The 20,237-nt window shown below is 43.4% G+C and overlaps 1 protein-coding gene across 2 annotated transcripts in view; it reads left to right on the top strand.

The window, feature by feature from the left end:
• Nucleotides 1-20,237, top strand: part of Rnf216 (ring finger protein 216) — a 118,195-nt gene that overhangs the window by 85,297 nt on the left and 12,661 nt on the right. For both annotated transcript variants that reach the window (XM_038345971.1, XM_038345970.1), the window contains exons 14-15: nucleotides 762-859; nucleotides 11,725-11,947. In XM_038345971.1, the coding sequence (XP_038201899.1) occupies nucleotides 762-859; nucleotides 11,725-11,947 (321 nt within the window). The remainder of the gene's footprint in view (nucleotides 1-761; nucleotides 860-11,724; nucleotides 11,948-20,237) is intronic.

The following is a 20,237-nucleotide window of genomic DNA, read 5'->3' as shown; positions in this document are numbered from 1 at the left end:
CCTGGCCCATGCATGTCTGTTCAAGCCTGCTTGTATCATCTGTACCAGCCACAATACCCTAGAGCCCAGTTTTCTCCACCAGCATCTTCTGTCCAGAATGCTGTTTTCTCCAGGTATCAATGACACCTTGTTAAATCCCTGATTTTGTATCCTCAAGTGTCCCTTGCCTCCCCTGACAAGGCCAGAGCCCAGGTACCATCTTTTCCTATGCTATACTGAGCAGAATTTCAGTTTCCACTTCTGCCCATGATCATTGGTTTAATGTTTTCTTATGTTCTTGTTATTAATATAAAAGGTGGTGATGTTTATGTGCACACACATGCTCCAAAAGCAAACACTTTCACAAACAAACTATCTCCTCATCCCCAAAGTAATGACATTTTTCATTTGTGTTTATAATGAAGTGAAACTATGAATGTTTATATCCATGCTTATGAATGATAGGTGTTAGAAGGAATGTCTTCCTTAGTTCCCCTGGTGATCATATTCCTCAGTTCTATGCCAAGGGCCTTGCTGGAAGAATTGTGGAGGGTAAGATCCTAACAGATACACCCTCAAACAGCTCACAGTGCTTTAGAAGACTAACCTGTTCCTTCTGATGCTTCTATCTTCTGCTGCTGCTCTATCTTTAAAAGTAGCCTTGCTCATTGGGACAGTAGTTCTCAGAGACTCAGACCCAAGAAGCTCATTTCAAAGGCATTTTGTGAACAGACGCTTGTGTGGCACTCACCAGAAACTTTGTATCTGTCTTTCCTCCCCAGGAGACCTGTAGGAAGTGTCAAGGACTCTGGAAAGAGCATAATGGCCTCACCTGTGAAGAGCTGGCGGAAAAGGATGACATCAAGTACCGGACATCTGTGTAAGTAATGTGATGGCTGAGCCGGCCCTAAGAGGAGCCAAGGGTTCTAAGGGAAGTGCCAGTTCGAGACGTCCCCACCCAGAGGAATCTTAGGCAGGACTCTAACCGATTTGTTTCCAAACCTATAGCTATTCAAATGTCAGGTAGTACTGCCTAGTCAGTAAGCAGGTGTATCAGGTCTTCATAGGTAAGAATGCATTGATGTTGCTTCTGCCTGTGTTGTAGGATACTGGTGGCCAGAGACAGTAAGTAGAATTGCCAACCTCCAGAAGGCAAAAGATCGTATCAATTGTTTTAATAACTGGCACTGTGTGGTGCTCCCTTTGTGGCTGAGCAATTTCTAAATGTTAACATATGAAAATGCAATCACCTGCCAGGCGGTGGCAGTACACGCCTTTATTCCCAGCACTCAGTAGGCAGAGACAGACAGATCTGTGAGTTCAAGACCAGCCTGCTCTACAAGAGCTAGTTCCAGGACAGGATTCAAAGCAACACAGAGAAACCCTGTCTGGTAAAACCATAAAAAGAAAGAAGGGAAGGAAAGAAAAAAAAAATGCAGCTACCAGATGCTATAGAAGTCTGTTTCTTTCATATAGAATCCAGCTCTGCCAGACTAGTGGGCTGTGTTCCATTAAGTCACACTGACTCCTGAATCCCTATGTGTGGTGTGATCCTCTCTGTGGTTGTGTATAGGAAAGGAGGAAGGAGATAGGTTATTAGGTAGGCAGCTTTTCCTCAAATTGGAAGTAATGTAGAAATGATGTATATACTATATGGCCTCTAAGTGAATGACTTCATTCATATTCAGCTTAAATATGGAGAATGGGCATGGGAGTTTGTTGCTTAAAAGATGAAGAATGACATTTGCGGCAGCTAGCAATCTCTGAATCTATGTCACAGATAGGTCCTATTGTCCTCACTGCAGTCTAGTCAAGGAAAACCCAAGGTAGCATGATCATTGTTAAATGGGTAATTAGCATAACAGGGACTTTAACCTAGGGACTTGCCTTCTGGTTGTGCTCTGTGTCATAACTGTGGTAGGTAGAATAATGGCCCCCATGATGTTTTTGCGTATGAAACAGGAGCCTTACCAATGTGTTTGAAAGTTATGGACCTTAAGGTAGTGAACTCATCTGATGGGGGGTTCTTTAATAGAATGCCTTTTTTGGAAGTAGTCAGATAAAAAATGACTGTGGGCTTGGAGACATTAGGACTTGACTTCCCATTGCTGTCTTTAAAGCTGGAGGGAGGGGCCCTGAGCCAAGGAGTGAGATAGCTCCTAAAAGCTAAGAGCAACCCTTACCCTTCAGCCCCCCCAAAATGGAGAACTTGTTTCTCTGTATCAAGTAGCTGAATCTTGCCAACAGCCCAGTTTTGCGGCCAGCAGCCCATGGATGTTTCTCAGGAAGATTGTAGTTGTTTTAGAGTAGACACTCCTGTTCTGCATCTCTGATTGCCCTGGACCTTAGCTTGTCGGTCCTCTAGATCAACAAACCTATCAGAGTAGAGCATCCAATACAATGTCTGTCAGTTCCAGAATCCAAAATACCTCCCCCTAATGCTTCACTGTACATAGAAGAGGGTGGAGATACACAGCACACGCTTGCTTTTGGGAAGACTGTCCTGGTGCAAAACCGGCCTCCCAACCACCAGAACTTTGTAGAGGTGACACACACCACTGTACCATATCAGTGCATGCTAGGTTAGCCGCTGCTTTGTTCATCAAGTCAGATGTGTCACTTGAATCACAGACTCATATATTGTCTTAGTGGGAGACAAATGAGATCCTTGTCAGCTGCTATTCTCTACCATTGAACAAAAGAATAAAAGCATTTTCCATATCAGTAGCTGTGTGTCAATTGCCAGGAGCTGTTTATTGCTACAGTAAGAATAGCATCTGAACCAGCAGCTGCAGTTACTCAGTACCTGATAAGACATCAGCATACCTGCTATACTGCTCTCTTAGGTCCATTCTTCTGTGCAGACCACACAGACAAGTAAAGAACATAAGAGGAGAAGTCAACATTGTAAACCTTGAAGTCAGTGGTGACTGCAGTCTGTAAGATACCTGTGGGAGTTAGATGCTGGGTTTTGGTAGCTTTAACTTGCCTTCATTACTATATAGCCATTCCTCCATTGACCTCGGGGGATCATACTTGTGCCAAGTAGCAAAAATAAAAAAGCTCAGGATGTACACAGGGAAATGCTATGAGGTAATACTCTAACTAGATATCCTGGCAAGGCAGTATTCTGAGCTGGGTATGGTGGTATGGGCCATAATCCTAGCACTTAAGAGGCTAAGACAGGAAGAGTCTACACTAGGTTACAGAGTAAGACCTATAAAAAGGTGTTTCTGTCCCAGCCGCCTCTGAGGCCTATATTAATTAAATTTTCAGCCGATGGCTCAGGCTAGTTACTAGCTAACTCTTACATTTTAAGTTAACCCATATTCCTATTTACTCTCTGCCATGTGGCAGTACCTTTATGAGCATCTTCTGCTCCCTCTACATCTGGCTAGTGACTCCTAACTCTGCCCTTTTTTGTCCCAACATCCTTAGTCCTGCCTAACCTCCCCCTTCCCAGCTATAGGCCAGTGAGCTCTTTATTAGCTAGTGAGAGTAATACATACTCATAGTGTACAAAGATTGTTCTACAGCCACGCACAGAAAGCAAAGCTGTAGAAGGCTTAGGTGCAGAACATTTGCCTAACTTACATTAGGCTTTGGATGTAATTGTTTCTCTTAAAGGTTCATGAGCTAGAAGCTTTGCCCCTGATATAGTGGGTGGTCACCACATAGCTTAGCTGACCCAAGACTTTGAGTGCTTCTACCTCTGCCTTCCAAGTGCTGGCATAGATTACCATGTTGGTGACTTCTGACAAAGACAGTCGGCCTACAGAATACCGTCTGTCGCTGACTGTTTTCTCATAATCTTGTCAAACTTGTTTCCTCCGTGTATGTCCTCTAGCTTAGAGTCAGGTCTGAAAGCAGCACTGTCAGATGACTTTAGTGAGGAAATTTCACAGAGGAGCTGAGCTACTTAGTGTCCACCTGGTCCATCATCAGATGCTCCTAAACAACAAGTGTTAGGCCCAGACATCTTGGAGTTGATGGCTACATGGCAAGTAGCTTTAACAAAAAATAGGGTAGGATTAGAGAGAGCCAGGCATGGTGGCCTACCCCCACAGTTCCAGCATTCGGGAGATGAAAGCAGCAGGGACAGAAGCTGTCTGGTGGTGCATACTGTTAATCCCAGCACTCAGGAGTCAGAAGCTGGAGGATCTCAGTGAGTTCCAGGGTAGCTTGGTCTACGAGATCCAGCTAGGACTACACAAACAGTCTCAAGTGGTGGCGCACACCTTTAATCCCAGCACTCTGGAGGCAGAGGCAGGTGGATCTCTGAGTTCAAGGCCAGCCTGGTCTACAAGAGCTAGTTCCAGGACAGTCTCCAAAGCTACAGAGAATCCCTTACTCAAAAATCCAAAAGAGACAGACAGACAGAATAAATAAGTTGTCATGTGAACTTTTTCTGGGGAGATGGAAATAAACATCTACTCACCCTATAAAGGACCAACTTGGGGAACAAATTTATTGGACTTGCTTATAGAGCATGGGTAATCCCAAAACAGCCATCCCACCAAAAGTCCCACCTGAGAAACTACTTCCTACAGCTGTGTAGAAGTCCACCCCTTCAGTTAGGCTTCCATCCTCTGTATACTTTTTTTCTGTTTTAAGACAAGGTCCCACTATGGCTAGCCTTAAAGTCACAGAGATCCTCTTGCGTCTTCCTCCCCAGTGCTAGAATTAAAGACATACCAACACACCTGGTTCCTGTATACTCTTACACCTCCCAAGACTTTGGGCAGAATTACATAGAGATTAGAGGAAGATAATACATAGAGATTAGAGACTAGAGGAAGGAGTAGCTGAAATCTCAAGTTAGCATCCTCTGTGGGTAGTCACAGCTACTCAGATGAAAATAGTGAAGGCTGTTATGCTCAGAGGACAGCTTTATTGGCAGTATCTCTCCCTACAGCCCTGAATTTCCTGGAACTTTTCTACTATATCAGCCTTCTATGCCTCCCGAGTGCTGGGTTTAAAGGTGTACATCACCATGCCTGGCAGAGGACAGTGTTCTATAATAGAATCTCAAGTAATCCATATTATACAGTGAGCTGAAGACCAGAATGGACTAAGAAAGACTCTGTGTGTTTGGCTTCAAAGCTTAAAAATATCTCTCCATTCTGGCACTGATCACTGATCATAACCCCACACAATAGAAAATACAATGCTTATGAAACAGCTTTAATTTCCACTTACAGTATTAAAAATACCCAATTTTCAACAATAATTTACAAAGAAACTAGGAAAGTGTGACCTATTCGCAGGAGGAAACACTGTATACAAATCCTTAAAATCTATTGTCATCAACAGAGAGTAAAAAGAAGCCATGGACAGAAAGTACCCGTTCCAGTGAAAAAGTATGAAAAAAATGTAATAACAGATTTGAGCAAAAGAGGATTTGAGCAAAAATAAAAGATTTGAGGCTGGGTAGTGATGGCACATGCCTTTAATCCCAACACTTGGTAGGCAGGGGCAGGCAGATGTATCTCTGAGTTCGATGCCAACATGGGCTACAGAGTGAGTCCCAGGACAGTCAAGACTGTTCAATAGAGAAAACCTGTCTTGGGGGAGAAAAAAAGAATCCGAGAGTGCTAAAAGTTAGCTCAGTTGGTAAAGGGGTTTACCTTATATACACAAAGCCCTGAGTTGAATTCCCAGCACTTCATAAAACTGGTTACAATGGTACATGCCTGTAATCCCAGCACTTAGGCTGTCAGAACTGGAGGATCAGGAGTTCAAGGTCATATTCAGCTAATACCAAATTTGAGGCCTGCATTAGACTATGTCCCAAAAGGGGACTCGGGATGGCTCAGTGGTTAACATTACGTTGGCTGTTCTTTCATATGACCCAGGTTTGATTCCCAGCACCCATATAGCAGCTCACAAGTATCTGTAACTCCAGTTCCAGAGAGGATCCAAGGCTCTTTTCTGGCCTTTGAGGGCACTGATACTCAAGTGCACTGCCATATGTGAAATCAAAACACTTGTACACATTGAACAAATCAAAAAATGAATTAAAGAAAATAATGAGCCTGGCTTAGTGACACATGCCTTTACTCCCAGCACTCAAAAGGTAGAGGCACCACATGATCTCTCTGAATTCAAGACCAGCCTGGACTAAAGAGTGAGTTTCAGGACAGCCAGAGCTACGTAGGTGAGACCCTGTCTCCGGGAGTAAAATGTGATTTTTGAAGATTGTTTATTTGACATCATCCAGTTGGAAAAATGGAGAGAAAAGAATTAAGAAACAAACAGATCTTTGTTTTAGTTTGGGGGGTGGGGTTCGTTTGTTAGTTCATTTTCAATACTAGAAATTTAACCTAAGGACTTACACGTGCCTGCAAATGCTCTCCTGCAGAGCTAGTCTCAGCCCAAATAGAGAAGATCTTCAAAGCAGCAAGAGAATGCAGTCGAACCCAAAGACAGATAATTTCTGTAGGTATTCCTTAAGAAAATGAGGGATTGATAAGCAGTCACTAGTGTTCAATTGCATTAATCATCAGAGAAGTCCAAGTCAAACCATAGCAAAGTAACTGCTAGAGTGGCTGCAGACAAAATGATTGGTTTCTGGATAAGAATGGGAGGCTGATATGTGTCTTCCTTAGTCACTCTTTAGCTTTGTTGTTGTTTATACTGTTTTGTTTGGACTAGAGAGATGGTTCAGCATTGAAGAGCACTTAATTTCTCTTGGTCTTAATTGGTATTACTGTTACTGTGATGACACACCATGACCAAAGCAACTTAGGGAGGAAAGGGTTTGTTTGGCTTATGCTTCCACATCCATAGTCCGTCGGTGAAGAAAGGTCAGGACAGGAATTCAAGCAAGGCAGGAACCCTTCTGAAGGCAGGAGCTGATGAAGAGCCCATGGAAGGATGCTGCTTACTGGCCTGTTCAACCTGCTTTCTTATAGAACCCAGGATCACCAGACCAAGGATGGTAACAACTCAGTAAATTGCTGGGCCCTTCTCCATCATTAATTAATTAATTAAGAAAATGTCCTACTGGTAGGTCTTATGGAGGCTTTTGTTGTAAGGAAGCTGCTTGTTGGCTCCAAGCTGCTCAGCCCCGAGATAATCACACAGAAACTGTATTATTTAAATTACTGCTTGGCCCATTAGCTCTAGCTTTTTATTGGCTAACTCTCATATCTTAATTTAACCCATCTCCATTTATCTGTGCATCACCATGAGGTCGTGGCCTACCAACAGTTTCAGCGTGGCAGCAGCTCCATGGCTTCTCCCTGACTCTGCCTCCTTTCTCCCTGCATTCGTTTAGTTTTCCCTACCTAGCTAAGTTCTGCCCTATCAATAGACCAAGGCAGTTTCTTTATTAACCAATGGTATTCACAGCATACAGAGGGGAATCCCACATCACCTCCCCTTTTCTGTTTGAATAAAAAGGAAAATTTTAACTTTAACATAGTAAAATTACATATAACAAAACAGGTAACAAGCAAGAATTACAGTTACAATATTTATATCTATTTTATCTTTTATCATAATTAAGGAAAATTATATTATTACTATCTATTTATTCTTCAACTCCAAAGATTCCAGAAGGATATAATATTACCTAAGTAAACAGGAAGTCCAAAACTCTAGAAATGACAGAAACATCTTGCTGCCTGGACAGTCACCCAAAGTTGTTCTGTACCATTGGGGCATGTATCTTCAGCCTACAGGCCTATAGTATCCAGCAGACTTTTCCACGAAGCAGGAAATTTCAAAGACAGTTCCTCCAATGTTGGTAGTTTTGTCAGTCACTTTTTTCTGTGTCCTGCAGAATGTCTACAGACTCTTTTATGAAATAGGAACCTTGAAGGACAGGCTCACCTTTAGGCAAGTCATTTCTCTGCGGGTCATGCATGTCCAGTTCATCAAACAGTCCAGACAAGAGTAGTTTCCTGCCCAAATGGCTAACCAACTTTATAAAAAGCCTCTTAAATGCCCATCTTCCTCTTGAAGTAATTGGTGCTGCCAGGAGCAGATGTGCCTCATTATCATGTAAAGTCCTAAGTTTGTTTTTTTTTTTTAAGATTTATTTATTTATTATGTATACAACATTCTGCCTCCATGTATGCCCACACACCAGAGGAGGGCGCCAGATCTCATTACAGATGGTTGTGAGCCACCATGTGGTTGCTGGGAATTGAACCCAGGACCTTGGGAAGAGCAGGCAATGCTCTTAACTGCTGAGCCATCTCTCCAGCCCTAAGTAAACTTTTTTTATGTGCTTGGTACAGTAGGTACACTTTTAATTCCAGCACTAATGAAGTAGAGGCAGGTGTATTTCTGATGGAGAGTCATCTGTCTATGTGTTACTTCCATTGGTTAATAAAGAAACTGCCTTGGCCCTTTAATAGGACAGAAAATTAGGTAGGCGGAGTAGACAGAACAGAATTCTGGGAGAGAGAAGGCAGATGCTTCAGGCAGTCGCCATGCTTTTCCTCTCCAAGACAGACGCAGGTTAAGATCTCTTCTGGTAAGCGACCACCTTGTGGTGCTACACAGATTACTAAATATGGGTTAAAGAAAGATGTGAGAATTAACCAATAAGAGGCTGAAACTAATGGGCCAGGCAATGTTTAAAAGAATACAGTTTCCGTGTAATTATTTCGGGTGTAAAGCTAGCCAGGTGGTGAATGCAGCCCCGCTGCTCTTTCTACATATTTCTGTGGTTTAGAGATCAACCTGGCCTACATAGCAAATTCCTGGCCAGCCAGAACTACATAATGAGACCCTGTCTGTCTCTTTTGTCTGTTTTTTTTTCTGTTGTTGTTGTTGTTTTTGGTTGGTTGGTTGTTTTTGTTTTGGGGGGGGTTGTTTGTTTGTTTATGGGAACAGGGTTTCTCTATGTAGTCCTAGCTGTCCTGGAACTCACTCTGTAGACTAGGCTGTCAAACTTACAGAGATCCCACCTGCCTCTGCCTCCCAAGTGCTAGGATTAAAGGCAGTTGCCACCACTGCCCAGGCACGACCCTGACTGTCATATGGTTTTTCAAAACAAGGCTTCTTTATATATTCCTGGAATTCACTTTGTAGAGCATGTTAGCCTCGAACTCAAAGATCTGCCTGCCTCTGACTATGCCAATGCCTCTCAAGTGCTAGGATTAAAGGTGTGTACTGCCACCTGGCTAAGACCCTATCTCTTAAGAGAGAGAAGAAAAAGTGTACACACTCATCGCTTATGGAGATCAGAGGACAACATTCAGGAGTCATTCTCTCCCTCTATTATGTGAGTCCCAGGACCGGTGGCAATTGCCCCCACCCACTAAGCCATCTCACCAGCATTTAGCCTTACTTTTTGAGACAGGGTTTCTCATTGAACCTCAAACTTAACAATTGAACAAGACTAGTTAGCCAGCAAACCCTAGGGATCTTCCTGTCTCTACCTCTCCAGTACTAGGCTGAGACACCTGCCTTTTACATGGGTGCTGAGAATCTCAATTCAAGTTATGCTCGTATATGGCAAACACTTTAACCAACTGACCTATCCAGCCCTTTTTCTTATTTTTTTTTAAAAGAAGTTGCCCTAAGCTAGTTGTGACATGCATTTACAATCCCAACACTTAAAGAGGCTTCAAGTCGGTCTTTCTACATAGTAAGTTATGGACCAGCCATGACTGCATGGCACGGGGGAGGTGTAGAAAGAACAGAGAGAAGGAAGCCCCTAAGATTACTTCCCATTATCCTTGGGTAATGAAGTACAAGTAGTGCCAGAATCATGGGATGTCAGTGGCTGCACAGAGGATGTCTCTGAGCCTTCCTGTTGAACATTAGGTCAGCAGACATAGCCAGCCTCAGCTTAGACTTCTTCCTGTCCTGCTTCTGGAAGCACATCCTGTGGGACTCTTTCCTTCCTAGTTTACAGTCTTGTTGCCAGATCACTCTAACAAAGGAAGCAACTATGGCTTCTCAGTTCCCTGTAACAATGCACTCTCATAGTGGCAGTCCTTTTTGGTGTGGGCCCATTTTTGTCCTTTCTGGTTTGTTTTTTTCTTGTTTTGGATTTTCAAGATTTTCTTGTTTTGGATTTTCAAGATTTTCTGTGTAGACCTGGCTGTCCTGGAACTTGCTCTGTAGATCAGGCTAGCCTAGAACTCAGAGATCCACCTGCCTCTGCCTCCTAAATGCTAGGATTAAAGGCGTGCACTACCACTGCCTAGCAAAACCTTGAGTCTTACTGAGCAACATTGAAAAGTTCATTAACTCATGTACTACTCTCATTTGGCAGTAGTAATGAAGTCACTTTAAACCTGATCTCCTGGACACACTCTTAATCTTAATACAGGAGACAGAGATAGGCTTTGTGAATTTGAGGCCAGCCTAGCCTATGTGGTGAGCTCCAGGCCAGCCAAGGCACAGTGAGACCTTGATTCCAAATAATAATAATAATAATAATAATAATAATAATAATAATAATAATAAGAAGAAGAAGAAGAAGAAGAAGAAGAAGAAGAAGAAGAAGAAGAAGCTTGTTCTCCCTATTCAACAAAATTTAGAATTTGCTTATTGTTCTGTAACTTGAACTGGGTGTAAATTCTTTCCACACTAAAGTTCTGCTTTCTTTATTTCAGGCCACAGAAAGATTGTACCTAAATAAGTAACAGCCAGTTTTCTGGTACATTTGGCTATTTTTAGATAGTGATATGGTGTCTAAGGAGGAAACTGCAGCAGTATTTAAGTATCTGTAGTGCAGTGGAAGCACTTCCTGCCTAGATTGCAGCACGTCCTGCTGAACTCCCTCACTGGTTCATCTTGTAGCTGGCCACCCTCTGTCTCAGTTGCCAACTTGTTTTGATCCTGCTGCCGTCTCTCTGCCTTTTGAAGGCCCTTGGTATAACAGAGAAAGGTGGAAATGTTGGTTTATAATTGGGAGCAGCACTACAAAATACCAACACAACAAGAAGTCCCTGGCAAAAAGTTAGTATGCCCATCTTATCAGTTCAGATGGTTCTAGGAACAACCACACTTTGAGAGCATGAGCTTTTGACTTGGGGTGCCTGCTCTTTCGATAGGGAAGTAATAGGACTGGCCGTAGGATTGCTCATTTTCAGGCCAAGTGCTGAAAGGCCCAGTTTGTGTAAGGCTTGGACTCCCATGTCTTTTTTTTTTTTTAAGATTTGTTTGTTTGTTTGTTTATTATGTATGCAGTGGTCTGTCTGCATGTATGCCTGCACTCCAGAAAAGGGTACCAGATCTCATTACAGATGGTTGTGAGCCACCATGTGGTTGCTGGAAACTGAACTTAGGATCTCTGGAAGAATAGTCATTGCTCTTAGCCTTTGAACCGTCTCTCAAGCCCTGGGCTCCCAGTTTTTAGTTACTAGCTTTGTATATATAAAATTTGATTTAGGAAAAAGCTGAGTTTCTTCTCCCCGTTGTCAGCCTGTAGGATTCCTAGAATGGTGAGGTCATTTTTCTAAATGTTAAGTGCCAGGCATTATGCCTAATGATTTTAAATGTTATTTGGATTCCAAAAACAACATTAGAATGTTATGTTTTTCTAATTTAAAAGGGAGGAAACTGAGTCTCCTGGCAGTTGGGAAATTACCCAAGGAAATATAGTTGATAAACTTTAACCTGGTACTTAGACTCCAAAACATAGGCCCTTTTCACTGTTTAAATGTCACCAAAAGCCTCAAATACCATTACATGTGGAAAAAATAATATTAATGATCATACTATTTTTCATTCACCTTTCCTGCCAACTCCAGTTGTGTTTTTTTTTTCTTTTTTCAGTGAAGAAAAAATGACTGCTGCTCGCATTAGAAAATGCCACAAGTGTGGGACTGGCCTCATCAAATCCGAAGGCTGCAACCGCATGTCTTGCCGCTGTGGTGCCCAGATGTGCTACCTCTGTCGAGTTTCTATCAATGGCTATGACCATTTCTGCCAGCATCCTCGTTCTCCAGGAGCCCCTTGCCAGGAATGTTCCAGGTGCTCCCTCTGGACCGACCCCACTGTAAGTAGATTTGTGAGAGCACAGTTCCATATATGGAAAAACAGCCACACATTTCTGTAATGAAAACTTTTGTTAATATGTAACAGGTTCTGACTCATGGAAACATACATGAGATTACGTAGACCAGTAACCATAGGAAATACTGAGAATGTCATCAAAAAATGCTCATCACAAAATATGATGGGTGTGATGGACATGCTTTGTAGCTGTTCTCAGAAGGTTGAGGTAGGAGATTCACTGAGATCAACCGAGCAACAGAGTGTGACCCCATCTTTTAAAAAAAAAAAAAAAAAAAAAAGGCTTGTGGGCAAATTCCTCCAATCCTCTGGGAAATAAACATTTTCTCTGTCGTCTGAAGTATTGTGCAGAGCGATGGAGTGTTACCAACGAAACAATACTGCCACCAAAGCCCCACAGCTTTCACTAGAAAGAGTGCTACAGAGTTCTCAGGACTGTCACAGAGAAACATGACCCCACACTTGTAATTCCAGCATCCAGAGGATGAAGCAGGAGGATTACAAGTTTAAGGCTATGTAGGGGGATTTTGGGACCCTTCCCAAAAATCTAAAAACCAAATAAATGTGTTATAGGTCTAGAATACAGTATCTTATAGAAACACAAGGAAGGGTAGCTTAATATCGGCAGCATTTTTGTTTTTCTTCTTTTGAGGCAAGCTTTCTTTGTAGCCCTGGTTGTCATGGAACTCATTGTATGGACCAGGCTGGCCTTAAACTTGGAGATTCTCCTGCCTCTGCTTCCTGAGTGCTGGGATTAAAGGCATCAACCCCACACCCCCCATTGTAATTTTAAAAAGCAACACACTAGAGAAAAACAGCATGCAACAGAGTTTATGTGGAGGGGTTTTTATTAGGGGAAAGCGAGTGTAAAAGGGGGGAAGGGGAGCGAGGACATCTGCCCCTCTGGGGACAGGAGCAGCAGAAGAAAAAGGCAGAGAGAGAGATGGGAGGTGGGCAGGGTCCTCTAAAAGGGAACATAATGAATGTGCATAGGAGGTGCTCATAGTGGCTGCAGCTGAGGGTGTAGCCTGTCAGAACCCCAAGGGCAGGCCAGTACAGATGTCTGAATACTAACACCCCTTCACCCCGCCCGCCCAGCTTTGTTCTTGATATAAACTTTAAAATATAATGTTATGCTGGGCGGTGGTAGTGTACACCTTTAATGCCAGCACTAAAGATGTCAGAAGTATGCCAATCTGAGTTCAAGGACAGCCTGGTCTACAGAACTAGTTCCAGGATTGTCAGGGCTACAAAGAGAAACCCTGTCTCCAAACTAATAATAATAATAATAATAATAATGTTGTTGTTGTTGTTGTTGTTAGAATACTTGCCTACCATGCAAGAGGTCCTGTGTTCAAAATCCAATACCATAGAAGTGCTCTTAATTGCCGACCCATTTCTTCAGTCCCCTTGTTGTTTTTGCAGAGAATCTGGGTTCCAGTACCCACATTGTAGCAAATCCGTGGCTCTAGTTTTAGGAGATCTGATGTCTTAATGACCTTCATAATTTACAGGCATAAATGCAGGCAAAACAATCATATATATAAAATCTTTTTAAGAAATAGTAGCATTAAAAGAATATTTTTCTTTATGGTGGGGATGAATATCAGTTGTTAGGGTGTTTGCATGTCTATCACCAGAAGGCTGGAGTGATGGCTTTGCAGTTAAGAGCCATTCTTATGGAAGACCCGTGTTTCATACCCAGCACCTACTTGTTGGCTCATAACCTCCTGTAACTCTAGCTTTAGAGGTTCCTATACCCTTCCTGGATTCAGAGGATATTGCACACATGTGGTACACAGACAGACATGCAGCCAAAACCACCCATACACATAAAATAGTTTTTTTTCTTTTTTCAGGAAGGGGGGGGGGTAATGGCACACATCTTTAATCCCAGCACCAGAGGCAGAGACAGACAGATCTCTATGAGTTCTACCAAGTAAGTTTCAGGACAGCCAAGGCTACACAGAGAGACCCTGTCTTAAATAACAAAACAAAAAAAGAGAGAACACCCTTTTCCTCCTGGGTTGACTTGTGTTGATATAGGGGTTTGTGCCTCATCTTACTGCATCTTGTTAGGCCATATTTGTTTGAGATCACTGGGAAGCCTGCTCTTTTCTGAAGGGAAATGGAGGAGGAGGTGTGGGGAGGAGCAACTTGGAGAAGTGGAGGGAGGGAAACCTTGGTCAGAATGTGTCGTATGAAAAAAGGAATTAAAAAAAAAAACACTGTCAGCCAGACATGATGGGTACCCACCTTTAATCCTAACACTACAGAGACAGAGATAGACAAATCTCCAAGTTCGAGGCCAACCTGGTCTACATATGAAGTTCCAGGACAACCAAAGCTGTTACACATAGAAACCCTGTCAGGATGGAGCAGGGGGAGGATATTAGTATTTAGACATCAGTACTGGCCTGCCCTTGAGGTCCAGACATGATAACATTCTCAGCTGCAGCCAGTAAGAGTACCTTCTGCCCACATTCCCTATATTCCCTTTCCCTCCCTCCCCCTCCCTCCCTCTCTCCTGCCTCTCTGTCTCCAGAGGCTGGTCTCCCCTTCACTTCCCCCTTTTCCCATTCACTTCCCCCAATACAAAACTCATCTGCCTGAGCTCTGTCAAATCGCATCATTCTCTCTTGCACCGCTTTTTAAAATTGCAACAGGGGACCCTGTCTCTAAAGGAAAAAGTAAAAAACAAAAACAGGTATCTATGGTAGTTCTAGTACTCAGGAGGCTGAGGTAAAAGACTCTCTCCTTCTACCTGTCTAACTCAAGAATGTTAAGCTTCTCTATAGACTCTACCTCTTTTTTTTTCTCATTTTTCTTTTATTAAAAATTTCCATCTCCTCCCCTCCTCCTCCTCTCCCTTCCACCCATACCCCCACTCCGCCCCTCTCCAAGACAAAGAGCCATCAGGGTTCCCTTCACTATGTTAAGTCCAGGAAGGTGAGCAACCAAACTGACAAGGCTCACAGTGAGCCCGTCCATGCTGTAGAGTTCATGCTCATCACCGTTAAACTCTACCTCTTATCACCTCTGCTTTGGTTCCATTAGCAGAATCTTAATCCTGTGATCTCAGTAGCTACAGAACTTTGCCTGTATTTTAGATTGGGATGGACCCAACTAATCTCCCCTTCCTGTGGCAGAGACAAATGTTCTGCTGTGAGTCAACTCAGTTGACTCCTGCTGGAAGAGATGGATAAGAAAGTGAAAAGTTACAGGAAGCAGAGAAGCTCATACAAAGCTGCCAGCTTCCTGCCTATCCACAGCCTGTTGGGGTTATGGTACTGACACCCCAATCATCTAGAACATGGAAATGGCGTACTACCTGTCAAAGTTTGCTTCCTTTTGTAGGAGCCATGTTGTTGAGGGATTGGGAAGGTAGCAGTATGCACATTGAAGTAACATCGCCAGTGTAGGGGCAGCAGTGTACAAAAGGGGGTTGTTGTTTCGATGTGTTCTCACTGTGCTGCCTGTGTGGCCTTAATTGACCACTTGCAGTCCTCCTGCTTAAACTTTCCAAGGAACTGGGATTATGGCCACATGGCATGTTCCCTGCAAGAGCAGAAATTTGAATGTGTATTAACTAATGTGTTAATGGCCAGTTAAGAAAGGTATACAAGCCGGGCGGTGGTGGCGCATGCCTTTAATCCCAGCACTCAGGAGGCAGAGGCAGGTGGATCTCTGAGTTCGAGGCCAGCCTGGTCTACAAGAGCTAGTTCCAGGACAGACTGTAGAAACTACAGGGAAACCCTGTCTCGACAAAACCAAAAAAAAGAAAAGAAAAGAAAAGAGAAAGGTATACAAAACTGCTCTGTAGTAAAAGATTGTACATTTAGAAACACATTTCAATTAATTTATTTTTATTCCATGTGTACTCATTTGCTTGCATGTATATCTGTGTAAAGGTGTCAGATCACCTGAAAGTTACAGGCAGTTATGAACTGCCATGTGAGTGCTGGGAATTGAATCCAGGTCCTCTGGAAGAGCATCCAGTGCTCTTAACCACTGAGCTGTCTCTCCAGCCCCTAGAACCACGTTTTTTTAAATAGCTGAAACCAAGATATATGTCATTTTATATATGCGCAGTTTAGAATAATACAAAAATGCCATATGCATGTCAGTTTTCTCTATATATGGAAAAGAATGTGAAAAATTGATATGTAGAAAAAGTTATATGGGCTGGGAGGAGGTGGCATGTGTGTTTAATCTCAGCACTTGGGAGGCAGCTCCCTGTGAGTTCAAGGCCAGCCTGTTCTACAAAGCAAGTTCCAGAACAGGTTCCAAAGCTACAGGGAAACCCTGTCTCAAAAAAAAAAAAAAAAAAAAGAAAGAAAGAAAGAAAGAATAAAGAGTTATGAATAACTGGGACCACAGACCAATAACCATAGGGCCAGCTGGCAACCAAGACTAAGGACTATGGAACCAGCATGGTAAGGGTGTGGCCTATTTTAGGGACTGCTATTCACCTTGGCATTTGTTGCTGATCACATGAGGCTGCTTAGAGTTGCCATGACTTCCAGCTCCCAGAGCTGAAAATCTGTGCCTTGGTGTAGAATTTTCTGGTTGTAGAAATTTATATTTATCCAATTATCTGAAAACCTTGTTCCAGGCAGGATTCTGTCACCCAAAGCAAAGACCGCTTTCTACCTTTGATGTAGAAGTGCACAGCATTCATATCACAAGAAGGAGCCAGGTCACTAGTTGGTCACTTCTGGATTATCTTGGAGATTGACTTAAATACCTGGTAGAGATTGGTAAAATCATACCACCTCCAGAGCCACCACAGTGGTACAGCAGTGACGCTCTGAGGGCCAGGCATGCATACATTAGTAATGCTCTGCTGTGAGCAGGCTCCTGCCGCTCGTTATGCCAGTGCTAAGTTGAGGGACCAAACTCAACACTTACCTGGTCATGCAGGTCATGACGTAAGTCAGTGAAACCTCCAGCAAGCCTGTCCTGTCTCCAAGGGGGTCTGTGAAACAAAGAGGTTTTGTGGGTAGAAAGTATAATCTTCCCAAATTACTGGTTGTGGGGAGGCAGCCTACAAGGAAAGCAGTACACTTGAGATGCTTAGGCGGTCCCTTGAGCTAGGCCTATTCATTTCGCTGACTCCTGCAACCACCTCTCTAGCTTGCATCTCTAGAGGCTTAGGAGGAAATGGAGTCTTACTCCTAACCTGGGGCTCTTCCTAGAAGTATACTTTATCTATAGAAACAGCACATTGGGCATTGCCACACAAGGTTGGGAGTTCAGCAGCTTATTCCTCCATGCCTCCCCTTCTTCTATATGAAATGCTGTTTTGCACCTTTTCTGTCTGCCATAGTAGGCATTTTTCCCTGTTTTCTTGAATTGCCATTTTGTAGGCTGAGGAAAGTTCTGTGGTCACTCAAAGTTTGAAAAGAAGGTCAGACAAATAGCAGTCCCCCTGATTTCCTCTGGACGATAGTGGAGATTTTGTTCTACTTGTCCCATTCTCATCAAACCAGGGATCAGCCTGGTTTCCTTGATTCTCACCAGGATACGGATTGAATTCCAACCCAGCATCTGCTGAGTCCTCTGAGAACACAAAGCCATTCAGAATCGCCTGAGACAAAGCTTACACTGTCCTGTTCCAGCCTCTGCTTCATTAACTAGCAGGCCAGGAAGAAGCTCGCATTGTCAGCAGGGGAATTGTTCCTGCACAGCTTGGGGTGAAGAAAAGTTTGAACCCTTAATAACTAGAGGTGGCTTAGGAGCCTGAAAGGACTCTGTGCTAAGGGCTCAGATGGCAAATAGTAGTTGTCTTTATTTGCTACCACAAATACCTGAGTATGCCAGAAACAAGTCATGAAGCAAACTGCCTTCTTTAGGGAGAAGGGAAAACAGGAGCTATATGCTACAGTGGACATAGCTCAGTGCTAGAGTGTTGCCTAAAAGAGGGGAGGGGCAGGTGTTGCTCTGCAGTGGAGAATTGTGCAAGAACGGGACTAAATCCCAGGGTTGAATTCTGCTTGTCTACACATAGCAAAGAATGGGGCAGCCAACACCAGGAAGCTGTACCTGACTAGAGCTGTGTTCACAAGAGCATTGCTTGGCAGACTGTGCACTAGAATGGTGGGATTGATGACATAGACATAAGCAGGGAGGATAGCTCAGTGGTTACCTAGCATATGGGAGGCCCTGGGTTTAGTTCAAAGTACCACCCACCCACCCCCAAAAGCCAAAGAAAATAAATAATTATTAAACACTTGACATGGTAATGTCTATCTTTAATCCCAGCACAGAATTTGAGACTGGCCAGGGGTAAGACCATTTCTCAAAAAAATAGATAAGTAGATAGACAAAAAAACAGATATCTTAAGAGCCAGGCAGACAGATTGAGGCTGTCTCAGAAAGACAGCCCTCCCCCCCCCCCAAAAAAAAAAAAAACAGAGTCAGGGTTTGTCTTGGGTTTGGGTTTAAGGCTTTTGTTCTGTGATGTGTGTGTTATAGTGTTAGCAATAGACCCCAAGGTCTAAGACCCTCCAAGCTAGCACTTTACCACTGAGCTACATCCTGAGCTCTTCTTTGCTTTTAGTTAGGGGTTTGTTTGTTTGTTTGTTTGTGACAGGATTCATTTGGCTTTCCTATTGCCTCTTCTCCCCAAGTGCTGGGATGACGTGCAAGCCATCACACCAGCCTTCTTTGAATATATGTTTGGAGCCTGTTCTGAGAAAACACTAAAACCTTCCTGCCAGCTCATGAGGAGTGCCACAGCACCTGGCCATCAGGGTACAAGACTGGTAGTGAGATTATCACAATGTTTAGCTACCACTGTGGATGTGCTGTGGTGATGCATTAAGACACCTGTCTTGTCCCAGTTTCACTGGTGAAACCTGCTGGAGATTGTGGTCAGTAAATAGTAGCTCAGCTTCTACTCTACCCAGGTCTCTTGTCCCCAGGCTACCTTCTCCACTGAGTGGCTACAGCATCTTGGAGACCCTGGTTCTAGTGGCTCTTCAGAGACAGAACAAGGAGCCTCAGGAATAATAAAGACTGTAGAAGTAGATTTGAGAGGCCTGACAAGAAAAGATAGAAACCTAGCAAGGAGATTCTCTCATGCTCACCCACCACCACAATCCTGGTCAGATCTCCTGTGCTGGAGTTACAGGAGGATTACAAGAATGCCATGTGGATACTGGGAACTAAACCCCAGTATTCTACAAGAGCAGTAAGCACTCTAAATCACTGGGCCATTTCTCCAGCCCCTCATCATTTTCCCTTAACTTTTAATTTTTATTTTCTACAAAAATAAAAGGGGTACATGGGATGTAGGTTGTTTGATAGTGTATTTACCTAGCATGCATGAAACCCTGTGTTCTATTCTCCCAGAACTGAGCATGGTGGTACACACCTATCATCAATCACAGGACTTGGGAGATGGAGACAAAAGAGATGAGAAGTTCAAAGTTGTCCTCGGCTACGTAGTGAGTTCAAAGGCAGCCTGGGCTTGGGGGATCCTTGCCTCATGGGGGGGAGTGAGCCTCTTATCAACGGTCACTGTTCGCAAGGGCCACACCTATTTATTTGTTAGTTTTGTTTTTGTAGCCCTGACCTGGAACTTGCTTTGTAGACCAGGCTGACCTCAAACTCACAAAAATTGCCTACCTCTGCCTTCCAGCTTGCTGGGATTAAAGGCGTGCACCACCAATGCCCAGCGTAATTAGGAATTCTTAATTTCCCACAGACTAGCATACACCACTATGCCCAACTATATTAGCCTGTTTGTTTGTTTTGTTTTTTTGTTGTTGTTTAACATTCCTGCTCTCTCGTGCCTGGTTTTACACACAGGCCCTAGACTTACAGAATCCCTCCCACTTCCTCCCCTCTGACCTGCAGTCAGATAGTCTGACTGTAAGCATGTGCTATGAACTACCCATCAGTCACATGTTATAAACCTCTCCCTTCCTCTAAAATGCAAGAGGACTTCATCTCTCAGAACCCTCACCATGTTGTTGCATGTCTTCATCTATAGCATTAAAACAATCTCGTACCCAAAAACAGTTGACCTCCTTGTCCCTCTTGTATCCCAGTTTCAAAACCTTCTAGTTAGCTATCCATGGTGGTACAGGCCTTTAATTCAGACACTTAGGATGCAGAGTTCAGGCCAGCCTGGTCTACATAACAAGTTCCAGGACATCTGGGGCTACATAATAGAGAGAGAGAGACTGTCTCAAAAATAAACAAAAAACGCTTGCAGTCACCAGTTCCAACAGCTGGCCTTGGCCAGTCACTGTTTTCAAATGCAC

Source organism: Arvicola amphibius, chromosome 10 (genome assembly GCF_903992535.2).
Source record: "Arvicola amphibius chromosome 10, mArvAmp1.2, whole genome shotgun sequence".
NCBI classification, from domain to species: Eukaryota; Metazoa; Chordata; class Mammalia; order Rodentia; family Cricetidae; genus Arvicola; species Arvicola amphibius.
The sequence above is the reverse complement of the archived record's forward strand: the minus strand, read 5'-3'. Positions and strand labels throughout refer to the sequence as shown.